Below are 24,135 nucleotides of genomic sequence, written 5' to 3' on the forward strand. Positions count from 1 at the left end.
ACTTTTAAGAGAAATATGGATAAGTGTATGGATGCGAGTGGTATAGAAGGCTATGGTTTGGGTGCAAGTTGTTGAAATATTCAGAATACTAGTTTGTCATGGGTTAGATGGGCTGAAGAGCCTGTTCTTGTGCTGTAATGTTCTATGACTCTATGACTCTCTGAATCCATTCTAGGTAGTCTGAAAGATTCGTTGAAGTATCTTGATAGACCACTATCAAGACACTTTATTAAAGCTAATTTGCTTTAGCTAACATTGCTTTTATGACATAATAGAAACATAGAAAACCTACATCACAATACAGGCCTTTTGGCCCACAAAGTTTGCCGAGCATGCCCCTACCTTAGAAATTACTAGGCTTACCTATAGCTCTCTATTTTACTAAGCTCCATGTACCTAACTAAAAGTACCTATCGTATCTGCCTCCACCACCATTGCTGGCAACCCATTCCATGCACTCACCAATCTCTGAGTAAAAAACTTACCTCTGACATCTCCTCTGTACCTACTCCCCAGCACTTTAAACCTGTGTCCTCTTGTGGCAACCATTTCAGCCCTGGGAAAAAGCCTCTGACTATCCACACGATCAATGACTCTCATCACCTTATACACCTCTATCAGGTCACCTCTCATCCTCCGTTGCTCCAAGGAGAAAAGGCTGAGTTCACTCAACCTATTCTCATAAGGCATGCTCCCCAATCCAGGCAACATCCTTGTAAATCTCCTCTGCACCCTTTCTATGGCTTCCATATCCTTCCTGTATTGAGGCGACCAGAACTGAGCACAGTACTCCAAGTGGGATCTGACCAGGGTCCTATATAGCTGCAACATTACCTCTTGGCTCTTAAATTCAATTCCACATTTGATGAAGGCCGATACACCATACGCCTTCTTAACCACAGAGTCAACCTGCGCAGCTGCTTTGAGTGTCCTATGGACTCGGACCCCGAGATCTCTCTGATCCTCCACACTGCCAAGTGTCTTACCATTAATACTATATTCTGCCATCATATTTGACCTACAAAAATGAACCATTTCACACTCATCCATGTTGAACTCCACCTGCCACTTCTCAGCCCAGTTTTGCATCTTATCAAGGTCTCGCTGTAACCTCTGACAGCCCTCCACACTATCCACAACACCTCCAACCTTTGTGTCATCAGCAAACTTATTAACCCATCCCTCCACTTCCTCATCCAGGTCATTTATAAAAATCATGAAGAGTAAGGGTCCCAGAACAGATCCCTGAGGCACACCACTGATCACCAACCTCCATGCAGAATATAACTGTACATTGAATCAGAATCAGAATTAGGTTTAATATTACCAGCACGTGTTGTGTGAAATCTATTGTTTTTGAGGCAGCAGTACAATGCAATAATGCAATACATAATAATAACTGAATTACAGTAATAAGTGTGTGTGTGTGTGTGTGTGATGAGGTAACGTTCATGGGTTCAATGTGTCCATTCAGAAATCTGATGGAAGAGGGGAAGAAACTGTCCCTGAATCATTGAATGTGTGTCTTCAGGCTCCTGTACCTCCTCTGAGAAGAGGGCATGTTCTGGATAATAGGGTTCCTCAATGAAGGATGTGCCTTTTTCTGGTACTGCTCCTTCAAGATGTCCTGGATGCTATGGAGACTAGTGCCCATGATGGAGCTGACTGAGCTTACAACATTCTGCAGCTTATTTCGATCCTGTGCAGTGCTCCTCTCCTCTATACCAAATGGTGATACAGCCAGGTAGAATGCTCTCCACAGAACATCTGTGGAAATTTGCGACGGTCTTTGGTGACATACCAAACCTCCTCAAACTCCTAATGAAATATAGCAATTTTTGGGCTTTCTTTGTAGCTGCTTCGATTTGTTGGGGCCAGGATAGATCTTCAGAGATGTTAACACCCAGAAATTTGAAATTGCTCACCTTTTCCACTTCTGATCCTCCAGAGAGGATCCCTTGTGTGTGTTCCCTTGACTTACCTTTTCTGAAATCCACAGTCAATTCTTTGGTCTTACTAATGTTGAGTGCAAGGTTGTTGCTGCAACAGCACGCACTGGGGTATGGGGCGTACAGGAGTAAGGTATGCCAACGGGTGGAGTGGTGCCGCAGCAACAACCTGGCACTCAACGTCAGTAAGACAAAACAGCTGACTGTGGACTTCAGGAAGGGTAAGACAAAGGAACACCTACCAATCCTCATAGAGGGATCAGAAGTAGAGAGAGTGAGCAGCTTCAAGTTTCTGGGTGTCAAAATCTCTGAGGATCTAACCTGATCGCAACATATCGATGCAGTTATAAAGAAGACAAGACAGCGGCTATACTTCATTAGAAGTTTGAAGAGATTTGGTATGTCAACAAATACACTGAAAAACTTCTACAGACCTACCACGGAGAGTATACTGACAGGCTGCATCACTGACTGGTATGGTGGGGGCTACTGCACAGGACTGAAAGAAGCTTTAGAGGATTGTAAATCTAGTCAGCTCCATCTTGGGTACTAGCCCACAAAGTACTTAGGACGTCTTCAAGGAGCAGTGTCTCAGAAAGGCAACATACATTAATAAGGACCTTTAGCACCTAGGAAATGCCCTTTTCTTGCTGTTGCCATTGGGTAAGAGATACAGAAACCTGAAGACACACACTCAGCGATTCAGGAACAGCTTCTTCCCCTCTGCCATCCGATTCCTAAATGGACATTGAACCTTTGAACACTACTTTTATTTTTTATTATAGTATTGTGTACAGTTCTGGTCACCGAATTATAGGAAAGATGTCAACAAATTAGAGAGAGTACAGAGAAGATTTACTAAAATGTTACCTGGGTTTCAGCACCTAAGTTACAGGGAAAGATTGAACAAGTTAGGTCTTTATTCTTTGGAGTGTAGAAGGTTGAGGGGGGACTTGATAGAGGTATTTAAAATTATGAGGGGGATAGATACAGTTGACGTGGATAGGCTTTTTCCATTGAGAGTAGGGGAGATTCAAACAAGAGGACATGAGTTGAGAGTTAGGGGGCAAAAGTTTAAGGGTAAAACAAGGGGGAATTTCTTTACTCAGAGAGTGGTAGCTGTATGGAACGAGCTTCCAGTAGAAGTGGTAGAGGCAGGTTCAGTATTGTCGTTTAAAGTAAAATTGGATAGGTATATGGACAGGAAAGGAATGGAGGGTTATGGGCTGAGTGCGGGTCATTGGGACTAGGTGAGAGTAAGCGTTCAGCGTGGACTAGAAGGGCCGAGATGGCCTGTTTCCGTGCTGTAATTGTTATATGGTTATATGGTTATATTTCTGTTTTTTGCACACTTTTTAATCTATTCAATATACATATAATGTAATTTATTTATTTAATTATTATTATTGTTATTTTATTTTTTTCTTCTATATTATGTTACATTACATTGTACTGCTGTTGCTAAGTTTACAAATTTCACGTCACATGCTGGTGATAATAAACCTGATTCTGATTCTGATTCTGAATCAACTAGCTGATATACCTTGCCTTCTCTTCACCATCTGAAATTCTGCCAACAATAGTTGTGCCATCAGCAAATTTATAGATGGCATTTGAGCTGTGCCTAGCCACACAGTTATGGGTGTAGAGAGAGTAGAGCAGTGTGATAAGCGCGTATCCTTGAGATGTGCCAGTGTTGATTATCAGCGAGGTGGAGATGTTACCTCAGCACACTTCATGAGATTAAAAGATTAAAGAAGATTTGCTTTATTTGTCACATATACACCAAAACAGACAAGTGAAGTGTGTGATTTTTATCAATTACCAACGCAGTCCAAATACATGCTGGGGTCAGCCTACAAGTGTCTCCATGCTTCTGGCATAGCATGGTCATAATTTACCGACTCTAACCTGTACATCTTTGGAACATAGGAGAAATCTGAAGCAGCTGAAGGTAAGGTACAAACTTCTTACAGACAGGGTGGAAATTTAACTCCATTCGTTGATCACTGGCACTCCGATAGCATTATGCAGAGCTGTATGGTGCGATCAGGGAGGTGAAGGGGCTTATCGTATTCATTCTCACTCACCTTTGGTCCCCACAGGACACTCAGCTCTCAACTGTGGCTCCAAGTAGCTGTTGGGAACTCTAGTACAGTGTAGCTGGCAGCCCCATGCCCCAGTGAGATAGTGACATGCCTATCGCAATATGCAAAGATAGCATGTGGATGGGCTGATGAGATCGACAGTGAATTCTGATGGTCAGGAAGGCAGTTCTGCAACGCTCTGTGGAGAGCGAAGGGTATAACAAGGCACAGAAGGCATCATGGTCATCCACTGCAACCAAAGAAGACCCCAGATTGTGACACTTGTTCGTACCACTGGAATTGGACTTCTAAGGTCAAGAGAGTGGAACTGCTCCAGTGCAAGAGCTTTTCCGCTTTAAACGTTTTCCTGCACATTTTTCCTGTCATCGTCAGACATGGTGGAAAACCACCATACAGAGTCATAGAGCAATACAGCTCAAATACAGGCTATTTGGCCGAACAGTCCATGTTGGCCACTCAGCCAGTCCCAATTTCCTGTGTTCCACCCCATATCCCTCTAAGTTCTGCCCCTCTATGCACCTATGAAGTGCTTTTTAAATGACACTATTGTATCTGCCTCAACCACTTCCTCTGGCAGCTCTTTCCATATACTCATCGCTCTCTGCGTGGAAAAGTTGCCCTCAGGTCCCTTTTAAATCTTATCCCTGTCACCCTAACATTATGCCACCTAGTTTTAGACTCACTTCCGCAGGGGAAAAGACCGATACTATCCACCTTATCTGTGCCTCTCAAAGCTTAAAAATATTCCTAAAAGGTTGGCCTTCATTCTCCTATGTTCTAGTCTCTCCCTACAAACTGGCAACATCCTCCTATATCTTTTTTGCAAGCTTTCCAGTTTAACCATGTCTTCCCTATAACAGAGTGACCAAAACTGTACACAGTGCTCTAAGTATTGCTTCACCAGTGACTTATGCCATTGGTTCATTAAGCCCATCGTTTCTACTGGGGCTTAGGCCACCAACAGCAGTTCAGCAGAGTCCTCTGTCCTGGGCCAGTCTTGCAAGTGGTCCCCAGCTGTAGCCCATCTTTGAAGGGCCTTCCTCACCCAGAAATGAGGTTTTTGGGGCTACTTTTGATGTTTCTGTAACACCGGGTTTTTATAGTATGGAGTTGATAGACCCATGCCCAATTCCAGTCTTGGGATAATCCACGGCAGAGTTAATGATTTATACTGGCCTTACTAATGAAATCCAGCATGCTAGATGCCATTTTTATCACTCTGTTTAACCACAGCACCACTTTCAACAATGTATTCTAAAAGGTCAAAGTTCAAAGTAAATTTATTATCAAAGTACATATACTTCAGCATATACAACCCCAAGATTCATTATCGTGTGGGCATACTCATTAAATCTACAGAATAATAACCATAACAGAATCAATGGAAGGCCACCTTCTTGGGTGTTCAACCAGTATACAAAAGACAACAAACTGCGCAAGTACAAAAAGATAGAAATAATAACAATAATTAATAAACAAACAAACAAACAAACAAATAAATAAATAAGCAATAAATGTTGAGACTTTGAGAAGAAGAGTCTTTGAAAGTGAATCCACTGGTTGTGGGAATATTTCTGTGACGGGGCACATGAAGATGAAAGAATTTCTGTGAACCCTTTGGTTCACGAGCCTGATGGTTGAAGGGTAGTAACTGTTCCTGAACCTGGTGCTGTGAGTCCTGAGGCTCCTGTACCTTCTTCCTGATGGCAGCTGCAAGAAGAGAACATGACCTGGGTGGGAAATCCCCAATGATGGATGCTGCTTTCTTGCAACTGCATTTCATGTAGATGTGCTCAATAGTGAGGAGGGATTTACCCATGATGGACTGGGCTCTATCCACTTGTAAACTTGTTTTTATAGGATTTTCCGTTCAAGAGCTTTGGAGTTTCTCTACCAGGCTGTGATGCAGTCAGTCAATATATTCTCTGCTACACACCTATAGAAGATGTGTTCTTGCATGTGGTTAGACCTTCACACCTGGTCAAGATGGTGCCAAGGTATGGGCTCTGTCAATGTTGGGGCTCTGACGTAGTTGTTTGTTTTGATTCATAGGGATGGTTTTGGGGACAGCGTTGGGTGTTAGGGGTCAAGTTAGTGTTCAGCAACGGAGATGAGATGGGGTTAGAAGTAAGTGAAGAGTCTAGGCAGGAGTTTGAGTCCAGGTGAAAGAGCTCTGCAGTTGAATGTCTGCAATTCCAGAAGTCATGTCACAGGTGCTGAGGAGACCAGTTCCACGTTCCAATGTCCACAGTTCTGAGAATCTGAGGGGAAAGGTTGCCGATCTGGAGGCACGTCAGTGTGTGGGTGGGTGTGAGGGTTAGGAAAGGGGGTGGAACCCAAAGTAGTCTTCTGTTGCTGTAGCCCATCCACTTCAAGGTTCGACACGTTGTGCATTCAGAGATGCTCTTCTGCGCACTACTCTTGTAAGTGCATGATTATTGAAGTACCCCTTTACAGCTGCTATTTAGACATTTGCATTAATGAGTCATTCATGCGGCAGCAACTCATAAAAGCGTAGTCAAGAGGTTCGGTTGTCATTCAGACCAAACACCGGAGTGGGGAAGAAATGTGATCTAAGTAACTGTGACTTGTTGGTGTCAGACAGGGTGGGTTGAGTATCTCAGAAACTTCTGATCCCCTGAGAGTTTCAAGCTCTACTGTCTCTACAGTTTACAGAGAATGAAAAATTTCAGCATTGCAAACAAGGTGCTGGAGGAATTCAACAAGTTAGGCAGCATCTGTGTGACGGGAATAAACAGTAGATGTTTATTTCCTTCTATAGATGCTGCCTGACTTGTTGCATTCTTCCAATATTCTGTGTGTGTTGTTATAAGCTTTCCAGCCAGAGAAAGCATCATTAGAGTCATAGAAAACTACAGCACAGAAACAGGCCCTTCAGCCCATCTAATCCATGCCAAAACCATTTGAACTGCCTACTCTCATCGACCAGCATTAGGACCATAGATCTCCATATCCTTATTATCCATGTGCCTATCCAAACTTCTCTTAAGCTTTGAAATCGAGCTTGCATGCACCCTTTGTGCTGGCAACTCATTCCACACTCTCATGACCCTCTGAGTGAAGAAGTTTCCCCTAATGTTCTGCTTAAACTTTTCACCTTTCACCCTTAAACCATGACCTCTGGTTGTAGTCCCACCTAACCTCAGTGGAAATAGCCTGCTTGTATTTGCCCTATCTATGTCCCTCATAATTTTGTATACCTCTATCAAATCTCCTCTCAATTTTCAATGTTCCAAGGAATAAAGTCCTAACCTATTCAATCGTTCCTTGTAACTCTAGTCCTCCAGACCCAGCTACATCTTTGTAAATTTTTTCTGTACCCTGTCAACCTTATTTTTATCTTTCCTGTAGGTAGGTGAACAAGACAGTACAAAATACTCCAAGCTAGACCACACCAATGTCTTATACAATTTCAACATAACATCCCATCTCCTGTACTCAGTACTTTGATTTATGAAGGCCAAAGTGCCAAAAGCTTTCTTTACCACCTTATCTACCTGTGACACCACTTTCAATGAATTATGGATAAGTATTCCCAGATCCCTTTGTTCTACAGCACGCCTCAGTGCCCTAATGTTCACTGTGTAAGACCTACCCTGGTTGGTCCTACTGAAGTACAAAATCTCGCACTTGTCTGTATTAAATTCCATCTGCCATTTACAGCCCATTTTTTCAGCTGGTCTAGATCTTCCTGCAAGCTTTGATAGTCTTCCTCGCTGTCCACTACATCCCCAATCTGGGTGTCATCCGCAAATCTGCGGATCCATTTAACCAGGTTAGCTTCCAGACCTTTGATATAGATGACAAACAACAATGGACTCAGCACCACTCCCTGCGGTATTCCACTTGTCAATGGCCTTCAGTTAGAGAGGTAACCATCCACTGGCCTTCACTCTCTGGCTTCTCCTGCAAAGCCAGTGTCTAATCCATTCTTGCATCTGTATGAGTCCTGTAAATCTCAGTGAGTTCACCCCCATTCTTCTCAACTGATGACACGGCCATAGTGGGGTGTGTCAGGAATGGACAGGAGGAGGAGTATAGGAAACTGATACAGGACTTTGTGATGTGGTGCAACTCAAACTACCTGCGTCTCAATATCACCAAGACCAAGGAGATGGTGGTGGACTTTAGGAGATCTAGGCCTCATATGGAGCCAGTGATCATTAATGGAGAATGTGTGGAGCAGGTTAAGACCTACAAGTATCTGGGAGTACAGTTAGACGAGAAGCTAGACTGGACTGCCAACACAGATGCCTTGTGCAGGAAGGCACAGAGTCGACTGTACTTCCTAAGAAGGTTGGCGTCATTCAATGTCTGTAGTGAGATGCTGAAGATGTTCTATAGGTCAGTTGTGGAGAGCACCCTCTTCTTTGTGGTGGCGTGTTGGGGAGGAAGCATTAAGAAGAGGGACGCCTCACGTCTTAATAAGCTGGTAAGGAAGGCGGGCTCTGTCGTGGGCAAAGTACTGGAGAGTTTAACATCGGTAGCTGAGCGAAGGGCGCTGAGTAGGCTACGGTCAATTATGGATAACTCTGAACATCCTCTACATAGCACCATCCAGAGACAGAGAAGCAGTTTCAGCGACAGGTTACTATCGATGCAATGCTCCTCAGATAGGATGAAGAGGTCAATACTCCCCAATGCCATTAGGCTTTACAATTCTACCGCCAGGACTTAAGAACTTTTTAAAAGCTATTATTAATGCTTTTTGAGATAGTGATTTAGATGCATATCATATTTTTTTACTGAGTTAAGTATTGTATGTAATTAGTTTTGCTACAACAAGTGTATGGGACATTGGAAAAAAGTTGAATTTCCCCATGGGGATGAATAAAGTATCTATCTATCTATCTATCTATCTATCTATCTATCTAACTCCAGAGAATGTAACCAAAGGGGTGTATATTGATGGAGGATTATTGAATTATTTCCATGTGTTTACCATGGCTTATCTACTATTACATATTTAATCTGATTTCTCAATCCATCTATTCAATTGACACATTTGTAATTGCCTTTATTTTGAATTTAAGATCCAGGTTTTATATATAACTAAATTATTTTTTAATATTGAATAACACTCTTCCCTGAAGGATAATTTACTGTAAGATTAAAACATTTCCTGTAACATTACTCAATACCCGAGCCAAAGTTTCTGAGTGTCTCCATGCGGGTCACATTGAGTGAGTTAGATTCTGTCTCAAAACAACAGCCAATGTACTCATGCATGGTAAGGAAAAGATTCCGAGATTTGCCTTTGGTTGTGGTTGCAAAATGTGGGACGAAAAGTTACTCAACTCTTTTTGGAACAAATTAGCCTGAATGAAGTCACTGGAAATCCATACAAATTGTTAAAGGATGTGCACCACATGGAGTCATAGAGTACAACAGACAAACTGTCCCTTTGGCCCATCTAATCCATGCCAAACTATTATTTTGCCTAGTTCCAGCAATCTACACCCGGACCATAGCCCTCCCTGTCACATGCACTCTGATATATTGTGCTTGCATGCCATTCAGGCAGATCTTATCATATACAGTATAAGTACATGAAGGTGGTACAGAAGGGAAAAACATAGTGTTCTAGTCATAGAGAATAGTTCAAAGTAAGTTTATTTTCAAAGTGCATATATGTCACCATATATAACTCTGAGCTTCATTTACTTGCAGGCATTCACAGTAGAACAAGAAGTACAGTAGAATCAATGAAGAACTGCAAAGACTAACAAACAACCAATGTACAAAAGATATCAAACTGTGCAACAAAAAAATCAAGTAATAACAAGCAAATAAATAAATAAATACATTCAGAAATAAACAAGGAAATTAATGAATAAATAAATATTGAGGACACGAGTTGTAGAGTCCCTGCAAAAGAGGTTTTTGTAAAGGACATTTGCAGTAAACAGTTCAGTATTGACGTGAGTGAAGTTATCCACGCTGGTTCAGAAGCCTGGTGGCTGAAGGGCAATAACTGTTCCCAAACCTGGCAGTTCCTGAGGCTACTGTACCTCCTTCCCAATGGCAGCAATGAGAAGAGAGCATGGCCTGGATGGTGACTACTAGATGATGGTTGTTGCCTTCTTGTGGCAGACCTCCTTGTAGATATGCTCAGTGGTGGGGAGGGCTTTGCCTGTAATGGACTGGGCTGAGGGCGGCAAGGATCATGGTGAAGTAGATTGAGAGATTTTAATGGATAAGAGGTCCATGCAAGAGTCTTGTAACAATGGGATAGAAACTGTCCTTGAGCCTGGTGGTACATGTTCTCAAGCTCCACATCTTCTGTAGGAGAAAAGGATATATCCAGAGTGGGAGGAGTCCTTAGATATGCTCTGTGTGTTATCTACACCTCTGAGCTTGTGTTGCTGCTGCAAGTTAATTTTTCATTTTGCTTTTACCTCCGTGTGCATGTGTACGACAGTAAACTCGATTTGACTAATTTGTCTTCAATCCATCGGGATTAACTCCACCACATAGCCATCACAGGTCACCTATCTCCATCCTGATGAGACACACATCTAAACCAGTTGTCCACCGGCAGCCAACTTTCAAAACACAACTAAACAAAGATGTACTGCTTAGGGTTAGTAAGTTATGGGCATGCCTCGTTGCCATTGGAAACTTGGTGGCACTTGCAGGCTGCCCTCGGCACACCTCTGGACTGTGTTAGTTGTTGATACAAATGATGCATCTCCCTCTCTGTTTTGATGTATATGTGCAAATAAAATTAATTTTTATTATCTTTATCTTTAGTGAGATAGTGATCATGGATTGATGGATGATTGAAAAATATGATGGCAGGGGGTGAAGGGAAGCAGCTGTTCCTAAAATGTCTACAGCTGGATGTTTTCTCAAATGGTAGTATTGCAAAGGTTGCATGTCCCAGATCAGAATCGGAATAAGGTTTAATATCACTGGCATATGTCGTGAGATTTGTTAACTTTGCGGCAATAGTACAATATATGATAAATATAGAAGAAAAAAGCTGAATTACAGTAAATATAAATACAGTCTGTATATTAAATAGTTAAATTAAATAAGTAGTGCAAAAACAGAAATAGAAAGTAGTGAGGTTGTGTTCATGCATTCAATGTCCATTTAGAAATCAGATGACAGAATAGAAGAAGTTGTTCCTGAATTATTAAGTGTATGCCTTCATGCTTCTGTACCTCCTTCCTGACGATAGCAATGAGAAGAGGGCATGTTCTGGGTACTGGGGTCCTTAATGATTGATGCCGCCTTCCTGAAGCACCGCTCTTTGAAGATGTCTTGAACACTATGGAAGCAAGTAACCATGATGGAGCTACTGAGTTTGCAGCTCTCCGCAGCTTACCTCGATCCTGTGCAGTAGCCCCTCCATACCAGACAGTGATGCAACCTGTCAGAATACTCTCCACGATGGACGCTGCCATCTTGAGGCCTCAGCTCTTGAAGATGTCCTTGATGGTTGGGTGGGTGTGCCTTTGTAGGAGCTGGCTGAGCCTACAATCCTCAGCAGTCTCGTCTGATCCTGTACATTGGAGCCTCCAATTTATATTTTGCCTTTCACAATCTCAGGACATCCTAAAGTAATTTAAAATTTTTGGAGGCCCAGCCATCATCTTGAGTGTTCAGCATTCTAATTGTGGTGTCTAATTTTCTGCCGTCTGATTCCATGACCATGTGCTCACCCAAACTCACTGCCATAGCCACGTATCCTTCCTAGGAACTTGTCTCCGCAACCATCTTCCACCAAATAGCTTCCAATTCTGTTAAAAGAGCACATTTTTCTCCATTAACTTCCTTCACCTACAATGAAATTCTACCATTAAGCACATCTCACCTCTTTCCATAGTGATCGCTGTCAACATTAGTCTGCTGTCCACTCGTACCTCCCCACTGATCTCCCTCCTGGCACTCATTCCTGCAAAGTCACAAGCACTACACTTGCCCCTACACTTCCTCCATCAGCACCATTCAGGGCACCAAACAGTCCTGTGAGTCTATTGGGGTCATCTACTGTACTAGGTGCTCCCAGCACAGCCTTGTTAGCATCAGTAAGATCTGAGAAACATTGAGGAATCACTTCATTAAGTATCTTCACTCTGTCTGCTGTAAAAGGTGTGATTCCTGATGTCCAGCTATTTCCATTTGACTTCCCATTCTGACATGTTGGTCGATGGACTCCTCTACTGCCATGATGAAGCCATACTCAGGTTGGAGGAGCAACAGCTCATATTCTGTCTGGATAGCCTCCAATCTGATGACATGAATATTGATTTCTACAACTTCTGATAATCTGTCCCCCATTTCCTTTCTCTTTTTTCCACTCCTCATTCTGGTTCCCCTCTTACATCTTCTCTTCTCCTCACCTGTCCATCACCTCTCTTTTCGCCTTTCATCTATGGGCCATAGTCTTCTCTTGTCAGATTTCTTCTTCTTCAGCCCTTTACCTCTAACACCTATCACCTCCTAGTTTCTCACTTCATTCCTCCTCCACTACCCACCCACCTTCCTCCTCACCTGGTCTCCTATCCCTTGCCCTCCATCTTCTCCTCGTCCCACCTTCTTTTTGTGGCTTCCACCCCCTTCCTCTCCAGTCCTGATGGATCTCTGCCCTTAAACGATGACTGTTTATTCCACAGATGCTGCCTGACCTTCTGAATTCCTCCACCATTTTGTGTGTGTTGATCTGTGTTTCCAGCATCTGCAGAATCTCTTGTGTTTATAACTTGTACTCCAATATCCCATAAATAACAGTTAAAGCACTACCATAGGTTGGAGAATGACAGTTTATACAGTGTTTTGTACACATGAAAGGGCAGCTTAACACTTCTTTTGGAAGGCATCTTAAGCTATGAGTAAGATTTCCCAAAATGGTTATGATTAATGGTTAATTTGTTCCAATGGAGGTAATCTTGTGCCTACAATGGTGTGTGTATGAACACTTGGCATGAGAAGTTATAGAAAAAATAATCTGAAGCTAATTCAACAAATGGAACAAAGATATAGCAGTTAATTACAACTGTCTGACACAGGTTGGACAGAGTTGAGCAATTTGAAAAATAGTGCCACAGAAGCTGTCTTGTCACAAACCAGTAGTCTCAGACACATACATGTTATGGATTATGGAATTTCATTACTCACAGTAATTACACAAATTCAAGGAAGCTGTGTATAATTAGATCAATGATGAGGTTAGTATTTCCAGAAGAACTCAATAGTCATCTGAGGCTCATATCAGCTTTCCGCCCACGACTGAGGAACTGGCTGAGCATTACCAGGGGCAGATTTTCCCTGATCCCAAGATCTTTGAAAACCTGTTGCTGTTAATGCTAACATGGAGCCCTGATTTTGAATGGGATTGGTGGCCCTCAGTGTAGTGTTGGCCAGCCACAGTGTAGCTGCCCTGATCCACTCAGAGAGGTAGTGATCCTAGGACCTCAACCAACACCTCAAATCACCAGCTGCAACTGTTCCAGGAACTATGGACTCACTTTCACGGTCTCTACAGCTCATTTTCTCAGTTTTACAAAAGTTATTTATTTATCTATGTATTTATTTATTTATGTATGTACTGTATGTATGCACGCACTGTTTGTCTTCCCTTGTCTTCTTTTACAAAACTATTGAACTCTTGATCTCACAAACCATATCATCACACTCATATACAGAAGGATTCGTCAAACTCAGACGTAGAAGGATTCTTCAATGCTGTTTCTGTAACAATTTTGTTTTACTATTTAGAGTAGTAGTCACCAACCCATCGATTGCGCTCGACTAGTCGATCTTGGAGATGTCATGTTCCCAGTAACCGGGTGACTTACCAGCAAAGATATAGAGGTCAGCTGAAGTCTGATGATACTATTTTCAAACGTTTTTATTTATAAAGGGGCACAAATGTATGGTTAATACAAAACATTCAGATCATATACATCGTCAAAACTCAATCTAAAGCACAGGTATAATAATAATCAATCAGAAATAAGCTCTATCGTTGTCTAGGGGAATACTGAGTCCAATGGAATATAAAAGTCACTCATAAATTTTCAGGCTTTCCGTTTGGGAACCACTGGCATTTCACGTGTTGGAGAGAGAGTGAGTGGTGAGAAAGAAGGAACACTTGCCCGTCGTCTTTACGAAGAAAATCCCGGTTGTTAGTTAAAACGGTTTTCCTTTGGTTTCAGCCACAGACTCCCGATCCGGAATCTAACGCACGTGGCTTCCTTCAAAATGGCTTCCCGCTCCGACGGGAAGCGCTATCGTGTCTTCTTCGTGTGTCTCCTTGGTGCGTCTGAGGCCCCGCCTCGGCAGCCCACCTTTTATCTGGACTGGCAGGGTTGTAGATGTCAATCAGGGTGGGGGTGAGGCAATCTTTCCCCCATCACCCAGCCCACGTTGCCCTGAGGGTTTGCACGTAGTCCAATCCCTTATTCCACAAAGGTGTCTCCCAAGATAATGGCTATGTCCATGGCTTTTGTCTGGCTGAGAGGCCAGCCCACATTCCAAACTGTAAGGCTGCTCTCTCTCTCTCTCGCGATTCTCACAAAGGAGGGGGCTGGGGTCATAACAGAGACTTTCCCAGTAGATCCCGAAAAAAAAAGAAAAATAAATACACAAATACTGTTGAAAAGACTGTTTCTGGGTTGTGGGGTTTTAGTTCCGTTCTTTCTGCCCAGTGCACATGCGTGTAGCTCCCCCCCCACCCCACCCCACCCCACCCACACTACACAGTGTACTTCAGTGGTCCCCAACCACCAGGCCGGAGAAAACAATATGAGTCAGTTGCACCTTTCCTCATTCCCTGTCACGCCCACTGTCAAACTTGAATACATGCGAGGTCATGACCCAAGCCTCGGGTAACTGGCCGGCGGGAAGTGCCAATGCTACCGGACAGACGGGCGCCGCCTCTGAACCTGTTTAGCACTCTGAACGTTCGTGGGGAACGCGGTGCTAAAATATTCACAGACCTCATTCAGGCTAGGGTTTCATAAGCAGCAGAGCAGCTACCTCGCTGCGATCTACTGAAACAAACTTTTGTCGGCCGATAGATCCTACAAGGGGGGCGGGCACGCGTCCTAATGTACTCCTCGCTCGGTTGGTCACTCTCTCTCCGGACTGTGACCACCGCAGCCCCGGTACGGGAATAGCTGCACCTGGCCAAGGCGGCGGGCGGGTGGGTGGGAGGCTGTCTAATGAGGCAATGAAGCCCTCAAAACTGCTTTGGTACCTTGAGTCCAAGCACTCCGCACTGAAAGACAAACCCTTTGAGTTTTTTTCCAGCTGAAAAAACATGAGCAAACGGGACAGCAGCTGAGAGCCACGTCAACTAAATTGAGGAATAGACTGGACATAAGGAACCTGCTTTGAGTATCGCTGTATTCCCAATATGTTTAACACCCCCCCCCCCCCCAGTCAGCTGGTCCGCAAGAATATTGTCAATATTAAACCAGTCTGCGGTGCAAACAAAAGGGTGGTGACCCCTGGTATTTATATGTTATTTCTACTTCTGGGTTGCGGGGTTTTACTTCTGGTCTTTTCTGCCTCGGTGCGCATGGGTGTAACTAATAGATTTGGAGTCGATCTTGCCTTCACTAAGGCTGAGGTAGGGGATCTTGGGCTTAAAAAGGTTGGTGACCACTAATTTAGAGTATTTAGCCATGAGCTGAACCCCTGAAACTGGAGGGCTGGTGGACCACTCTTAGTCTGGCCTCTACCCTTTGACCTGTTTGGCATGGGTGACCTTACCTAGAACCAAAGCATGAAGCCCTGACTCCAGCCACAATAGCTCTCTAGGGCATTGAGACACATCAAGCCTTCAAACCCAATGTCTTGTCTTGTCCATACTGCACCAACAGCCGCCTCTGGGCTATAAATGTGCAGTCCCTCATGCATGCAGTTGTAATTTAAATTATGGTGTTTAAGAGCAGCAACCCAGAAGTTTTACTATCAGCGGCAGATTTAACGTGTGGCGGCAGGGAGCTCCAAACTGGAAATGGCCCTAGGGTACAGTGAGTTGCAGTAGCAGACCTTGTTGATCTGGATGGTCTTGTATTTCAGTGATTGGTTTTGTCAGGTTGCTGGTCTGTTATTCTGGTTACACAAAAGGTGACTAATGTTGGATGGAGTTAATGAATGAGTTTCCTTGTAAATTGTCGAAAGCCTGGCTATTGTGCGGCGTTTTTTGGAGGGTATCCCATTTGAGGTTGAGAAGCATATCTGTAACACTGCTGGTCTTTCTATAATCACTGGTTACCAACCTGACAGCTCCTCTCTGGACTTTCTCAAGGTTATTGATGTGAATGGTTTGGTAGGGATCCCAAATGGCACTACAGTATTCAAGTCTTGGATGAACAAGAGTTTTATAAGCAATTTCTTTTGTGGTTTTTGAGCAATTCCAAAAGTTACACCGTAGAAGGCCAAGGATTTTGTTGGAACTTGAAATGGTTTGGTTGAGGTATGTTGCCCAGCTAAGGTTATCTGACAGTTCAATGCCCAAGTAGGGGTGATGTTTTACTTCCTGAAGTGCAGCGTTTCCCATGAAAATTTTCTTGTGGGTCATTCTCATAATGTAGCATTTTGTGATGTTAAATTTCATCTGCCAGGAGGACTCCCACTTGCACAGCAAGTTAATGTCTTGTTGAAGGGTATTGCAGTCATTTGGAGAATTTATGGGTCTGTACAGAATCAAGTCATCTGCAAACAGTCTGACTAAAGACGTAACACAAGTTGGAAGGTCATTTATATAGGTTTAAAAAAGTAGTGGGCCCAATACAGTGCCCTGTGGTACTCCCGAAAACACTGGACACCGGGATGAGGATTGCCCGTCGATTAATACCTTCTGATGCCGTTTTGATAGAAAGCTTTTGATCCAATCCTTGGTAGAGCATCGGATGCCAAGATGGTCAAATTTAGCTAACAGGCATTGATGTGGTACAGTATTAAAAGCTTTACTAAAATCCATTATGCAAAGGTCAACTTGACTCTTTGCATCCAGAATCTGGGCTAGATCATTAACGAGTCTGGCTAACTGTGTTTCACAAGACTGTCCGCTCCTAAATCTATGCTGTCTGTTGGAGAGAAGTGAGAATCTCTCCAGATGACCCATGATATTGTTGTGAATATTGTGTTCTAACTGCTTGCTTGCAATACAAGTAAGTGATTCAGGATGGTATTTAGATGGTGAAACCAGTTTCCTTCCTTGTAGATTGATATGACATTGGCATTGAACCAGTCTTTAAACAAGGTTACAGTAGACAAAGACATTTGATAGATTTTTTGGAGTATTGGAGTGACACTAGCAGCACATTCTTGATAATACAGGCTGACACATTGTCAGGTCCTGTGGCTTTGTGGGCCTGCAGGTTTAGCAATAATTTTGCAACACCTGCAGTGGTAATGTTGATACTCAACATATTTGGAACGCTACTATGTCTTAAGTCCGATACTGATGAGATATCTTCCCTTGTGAAAACAGAGCAAAACTGTTGGTTGAGTACTTCCGCTTTCTCCTTTGCACTGGGAACAATCCTTCCCATACATGATAATAGGGAGACACCAAATACTTCCCGACGTATGGCTTTCACATAGTTCCAGAAAGGTTTGGTATTTTCACTCTAGAGACATGTACCAATATCATGCACATAATCACGGTGAAGTTTTCTCATCTGCCTGTCAACCTTTCTCCGAAAGATTTTAAATTCATCCCAAGTAGAAAGATCACCTGTCTTTCTGGCACGATTATACAGGTTACATTTCTTCCTAATACTCCTCCTAAGCAAAGCATTAACCCACGGTAAGCTTGTTTTGGAAGAGCTCATTTTGTAAGGAATGTTGGCATCCACAGATTACTGCATTGTGTTAATAAACTTAGTCCATAAGCTGTCAATATCAGAGTTCATAATGACATCATCAATAAGCTGACTGTTGAGGGTGCTGAGGTCCTCAGATATGTTTTGGTAGTTGGCTTTGGCATAAATGAACACCTTACGCTTTGTTTTTTTTTACTGTTTTTGGTTTGATTGAGGCATCCACAATAACAATATCATGGTCACTAATCCCCAGTTTGACCTCTATTTTACTAACAAAAGCTGGGTTGTTTGTGAAACACAGATCAAGTAGACTCTGGTTTCTTGTAGGCTGAGTAACAACTTGATGAAGATTATGATCAAGAGCTATTTCAATTATCATCTTACTTGGACCAGGGTATCTTCCACAAGGCAACTAGCTATTGGAATTCCAAATAACATCTGGCATGTTGAAATCCCCTAATAACCAGATGGAGGCATGATTAGGGATTTTTTCAACTGAACTTACAAGTTGATGCATATAGTCAATTCCAGTCTTCTGAGAGCGGTAGAAGGCACCAGTATAAACGGATGCGATACCCCTCACATGAATACTGATCCATTTCATTTCACAGTCAGGCTGATCTAAATCATTTTCATCCTGTGCAATTAAATTGACTTTAACAGCTATAAAGACACCACCATGTGCATTCCCTTCTTCGCTATGATCCTTGTGAAAAATTTGGAAATTTGATGGAAAAATCTCTGTGGTAATATTGGTGTGCAACCAAGACTCTGCCTACAAATACATCAGGATTTTCTTCCTGGAGGAGGTGCTGGAAACCCGAGAGCTTTGCACGCATGCTCTGACAATTAACATTTATTATCTTGAGAGAGCGATCCTTTCGTTTAATTTTGTGAGACTTAATTTGGCACATTTTATTGCCATTAGACTCTAGCATTCTTGTTAGGGCTAGATGCCATGACTGGTTTGCTGAAGTTCATGTCCAATGGCAGGCTATCAATACTTGAGAGCGAATTATAAATATTTGCGTCACTAAACTTGTTCGAAGATCCAAAATATGAAAACTCAAAATTTGTCAGTCCGCATGTACAACATACCCAAGAGAACGAGGAATGTTGCTCGAGAATTTGGTAAATGTTTCTATTCATGCCTTAACACTGAATGTGAAACCATTCTTGACAATGGTCACATTGCAGACATTCCTGTCCCCAAACTTGACAAGGGTACTTAGGCTGATAAGCTGGTCCTGGATTTACAGCAACATCACCAGCTAACAGAAGAAGCCATGTAACACTGACACAAGAGTGATTATTAAAGTTTGTCTTGATAACTTGATAGAAGGCTGGTCGATGACTGGAGTTCAAAACATGGAACTGACTCACTGGGGTCTGTAGACTCAGGTTATCAGAAACAACAACTGGTACAGTCCAATGTTCCACAAAACGCAGAATAGAAGTTGAAGGCTGACTAACACTACTAATCCTGAACATAAGTAGCATGAAAATTGTTATAATGTCAATCCAATGAGATTTACAGTAGGCCGTAATGAAGTGAGGTAGTCCACAGTCCAAAACAAAGACAATGCGATGGAACAGTATAAAATCCACACAAGTCTTCCGAATTCTCTAGCGACTGTTTTTTAAAAATGGCCATGGTCGCGAAAAAACATCGAAATCAAAGTCCAAAACGTAAATTAAAGTACACCAAAATACAGTATTAAAAGTGCAATAATAACCCAATAACAAGGCCACGGTCTGCCCCAGTAAAGCAGCTAATATAATCATGAACCACAATTACTGTGGATCATTTCACTCCAGCCCACCCCCCCCCCACCCGAATTGAGCAGAGTTGTAAAAGTTTGTAAACCAGGGCCACTAGGCTCAAGGACAGCTTCTATCTCACTTTTATAAGACTCTCGAACACAACTCTTGTGCGAAACAGAGGAAGATTTCACAATCTATCTCAGCATGGTCAATCCACCTTATTATGTAAATGGCCTGCATTTCCTCTGAAAACTGTAGCACTGTATTTTGCATTTTGTTATTGCTTTCCTTTGTACTACTGCACTGTACTAATCTGATGAAATGATCAGTATGCAAAGTTTTTCACTGCCTCAGTACATGTTCAAAACTCAAAGTAAATTTATTATCAGTACATCTATGTCACCATGTACAACCCTGAGATTCATTTTTTCGTAGGCATACTCAATGAATCTATGGAATAATAATCATAACAGAATCAATGAAAGACTGCCCTGCATGTGACAATAATAAATCAATACTATTTATGGTTGTCTTTGAAATTCAAAACTATTCCGTAATACTCAGAATATATAAATACAAAAGGTCATTCCAAGTTAATAACCAAACAAGCCGATAGTCAACCATTGTAATTCTGGATATGGCTGAATTAATTTCTGTAATGCTTCGAACGTCAAGTTTGATAACACACCGTAGATAACCTATACCTGAAGATTGTTATTCCACCAGACTCAGTAGCACTCTAGGAAATCTGAACAAAGCAAATGATGAAACTAATGTTGTCTCTGTAGATGTAACGTTACAGACTCGTAAATGAAGGCTATTTGGCCCATCATTACTCCTACCTACCAAAAATAAACCTTCGTTAATTCTTTATCCCTACCCTTGTCTGTGTATATCGGTAAAATAACTTTTTATTATAATTATTATTGTACAGTGAAAAACTTTATTTTACCATTAACATTGATCATTAATTACAACAGTGAATTGAGCAAGTACAAGGAAAAGTTCCAACAACATATAGAATGAAGCATCACAGTTGCAGAGCAAATTAAAGTTGGACCCTAATGCTTTTGTGAGCGAAAGGTTCCTCTAAAGTCAAGAATGAGGCATAAACCTTGTTGCTTATAGTTATTTTATTAAGTGTCCCAAGAACAAAGAATGAACAAAGAAGACATGCGATAACAAAGACAAAGGAAAAACAATCGTGATTGTCTCATACCCAGACTAGAAGTTACAAAATTTCAGTGATAACAATTAACCTACAATGTGAAGTGGTGCAGAGATTAGCCTAGGGAATGGAGCCCTGTCACAACCACAGACTCTGCTGTGGTGTCTACGTGCCCGTTCAGGCGGATTGTGGAATAGGTTCTGCAATCACACTAATGAGTATGCATGCTCCAGCTAATTAGCAGTGTTTCATTGTGGTTGTATTTAACTCCCATCCTCTCATTCTTGTTGTAGAATACACCTTATGGTGCTACTTGGACATGTCTTCAGTGATGAACCCGGGGTCGTAGGATGTTTCGGGTCTTTAATCACCAGACACCCTCGCCCGGGCGACCCAGACGGGAGTGATCAGGCTCCGACTTGTGTCTAAGTGGCACACTAATCCACGGATCCCCCCTCCGGATCTACGCCACCGCGAGGCCTTTTCGGCAGCCTCCAGAATGTTCTTGGTGGCTCTTCTGCACTGCAGTCCTTTTACTCCAAGTAGTTTAAGAGTCCAATATAATGAATGGCCAGCAAAGCCCCATCACCCAGCTTCAACAGGCTCACAGCGAGCTCTCCAGCCATTGCTCCAGCATTCTGCAACAAGATCTGCGTATTTAGCCCTCTTGCGCTCGTTGGCCTCTTCAATCCGGCCTTCCCAGGGGATTGTAAGTTCCAGCAGGACCACTTGCTTTGTAGACTCTGATATTAACACCATGTCCGGGCAGAGCGGAGTAGCTGCGATGATCTCTGGGAACTTGAGCTGCCTCCCTAGGTCATCTTTGAGCTGCCGGTCTTGTGCCATGGCAAGAAGCCCTGCTGAGGAGCTAGGCCGATGTTCAGCCTTTTCCCTGCTCTAATAAAGGTGATGGACTGTTTGGGAGCATGCTGATTTTTGCTGTCTTGAATCGCTGTGCTGATTGTGTCCGCCATAGACCTTAGGACTTGGTAATGGCGCCAGCGGTATCGCCCTTCCCCCAACGCCTTTGGGCAGCAACTGAGGATATGATCCAAAGTGCCCCACTTCTGGCACAGTTGGCATGCTGGAGTGTTTGCCATGCCACACCTGTGCAGGTTGGCCGGGCTTGGGAGAACGTCATAGACTGATTGGACGAGAAACTTGATGCGCAATGGCTCGGCTCTCCAGAGCTCTGTCCAGGTGAACTCGCGAGGTTCCGCATGCTCTCATCTAGTCCAGGCACCTTGTTTGTACATGCCGACCATTTTGCTGTATCATTCTTCCTCCACTTCTGCTCGTATCTCGTCCTGAACCAGTTGACGCACTCTCCTTTCCGTGGGTTTTGTCGTAGCATGCTTTGGGAAAACGGCCCAGTCCTGCCTGCTCCACCGCCACAGTGCCTACATTCAAGTCTTCTAGAGAATTAGCCAAAAGCACAGCAATTACCTTTTATTTTGTTCCAGGAAAGAATTGTAACATTTCGATTGACAATGGAAAGGGATGGTATTTATTTGGTATTTTGTCATTGCTTCCACCTACAGTGTTCTCCCTCTCCCCCTCCCTCTCTCTCTCTCTCTCTCTCTCTCTCTCTCTCTCTCTCTCTCCCTCCCTCCCTCCCTCTCTCCCACACAGACTGTCATATAGACCATCACTGTGTGCATTGAAAACAGACTGCTGGATCTATGGATTATAGGGGCTACTTCATTGATTGATTGTTATCTGCACATAGCAACTGAGGAAACTAATATTGCCTCTGCAGATGTAAAATTTCAGACTCTTAAGTGAAGGCCATTTGACGGTTAGATTTGTGCAGTTCTGTTGTGTGTTCGTAGGTGTCTTCTGAGTCCAAGTTCCATGTGACATAGACACAACAGAGGCACAAGAGGTCCAGCAGATGCTGGAAATCTAGAGTAATACACATAGTGTGCTGGGGGTGCTCAGCAGGTCAGTCAGCATCTATGAATGGGAATAAAGAGTTGACGTTTCAGGCCAAGACCCTTCACCAAGACTGGAAAGGAAGGGGGAAGAAGTCAGAGTAAGGTGGGGGGAGGGGGGAAGAGATACAAGGTGGTAGGTGATAGGTGAAATCAGGAGGGGGAGGGGGTGAAGTAAAGAGCTGGGAAGTTGATTGGTGAAAGAGATACAGGGCTGGAGAAGGGGGAATCTGATAGGAGAGGACAAAATATCATGGAAGAAAGGGAAGGGGGAGGAGCACCAGAGGGAGGTGATGGGAAGGTAAGAAGATGTTTGAGAGAGAAACAAGAACAGGCACTGGTGAAGAAGAAGGCGGGGGGTGTAATTACTAGAAGATTGATAAATTAATGCTCATGCCATCAGGTTGGAGGCTACTCAGATGGAATATAAGAGGTTGTTCCTCCTACCTGAGTGTGGTCTCATCGTGGCAGTAGAGGAGGCCATGGACTGACATGTCAGAATGGGAGTGGGAAATAGAATTGGAGTGGGTGGCCACTGGGAAATCTTGCTTTTTGTGGCACACGGAGTGAAGGTGCTGGACAATAAGGACATGAAAACTGAGCTCGATCTGGGAGTGGAGCCGCTGCTATTGCTTTCCTTCTTCGACAGGTGGTGGTTAGTACTGCTCGGTGTCTCTCCTCCTTCTAACCAGGGCTCTCCAGCCACTCCAATTGTGCGCACTCTGTTCTCACTGCTTTGGTACAAGCTCAGGGTGTGCAACGTTAACTTTCATACAGTCTTTGAGCCTCTTCTGGGGCCTGCCTCGACTCCTCTGGCACAGCAAAAGCTTGCCATATAGTAGCTGCTTGGGGATTCAGGAATTGTTCAGGTGCATGACATGGTGGCCTCAACACGTGGTCCCTGCCCTGTTGAGGACCTCCAGGCTTGCGACTCACTCCTGTCAATGGATGCCAAGGATCGACCTCAGACTGCACATATGCACTCCTTCTAGCATTTTGAGGTGCATCCTGTATATGGTCCAGGTTTCACATCCATACAGGAAACTGCTGAAGATGACAGCTTCGTACACCTTTAGTTTTGTGGACAGGAGGATACAGTGCTGGTTCAATACATGCGATCGCTCTGGCTGGCCTTTGCAAATCTGAGCAATGATTTCTCTGTCAAGTGAGCCATCACTACAAATGACACTGCCGAGAAGGATGCTTTCAAGAGAGAGTTAGATAGAGCTCTTATAGATAGCGGGATCAAGGGATATGGGGAGAGGGCAGGAACGGGGTACTGATTGTGGATGATCAGCCATGATCACAGTGAATGGCAGTGCTGGCTAGAAGGGCCGAAGGGCCTACTCCTGCACCTACTGTCTATAAGCTTGAATTGTTCCACTGTTCTCAGTCTTGTTC

At 43.3% G+C, this 24,135-nt stretch overlaps 1 protein-coding gene across 2 annotated transcripts in view; it reads right to left on the reverse strand.

Annotated features, from left to right (window-relative positions):
- The window catches only part of LOC140726145 (sperm flagellar protein 1-like), a 111,454-nt gene that overhangs the window by 58,026 nt on the left and 29,293 nt on the right, over nt 1-24,135 (reverse strand). Inside the window, exon 2 of one of the 2 annotated variants that reach the window (XM_073042120.1) lies at nt 11,749-11,826. The exons of the other annotated variant lie outside the window; for it this stretch is intronic. Within the exon in view, the coding sequence (XP_072898221.1) occupies nt 11,749-11,764 (16 nt within the window). The 5' untranslated portion in view covers nt 11,765-11,826. The remainder of the gene's footprint in view (nt 1-11,748; nt 11,827-24,135) is intronic. 2 annotated transcript variants of the gene reach the window in all.

This window comes from Hemitrygon akajei, chromosome 4 (assembly GCF_048418815.1).
Source record: "Hemitrygon akajei chromosome 4, sHemAka1.3, whole genome shotgun sequence".
Taxonomy (NCBI): domain Eukaryota; kingdom Metazoa; phylum Chordata; class Chondrichthyes; order Myliobatiformes; family Dasyatidae; genus Hemitrygon; species Hemitrygon akajei.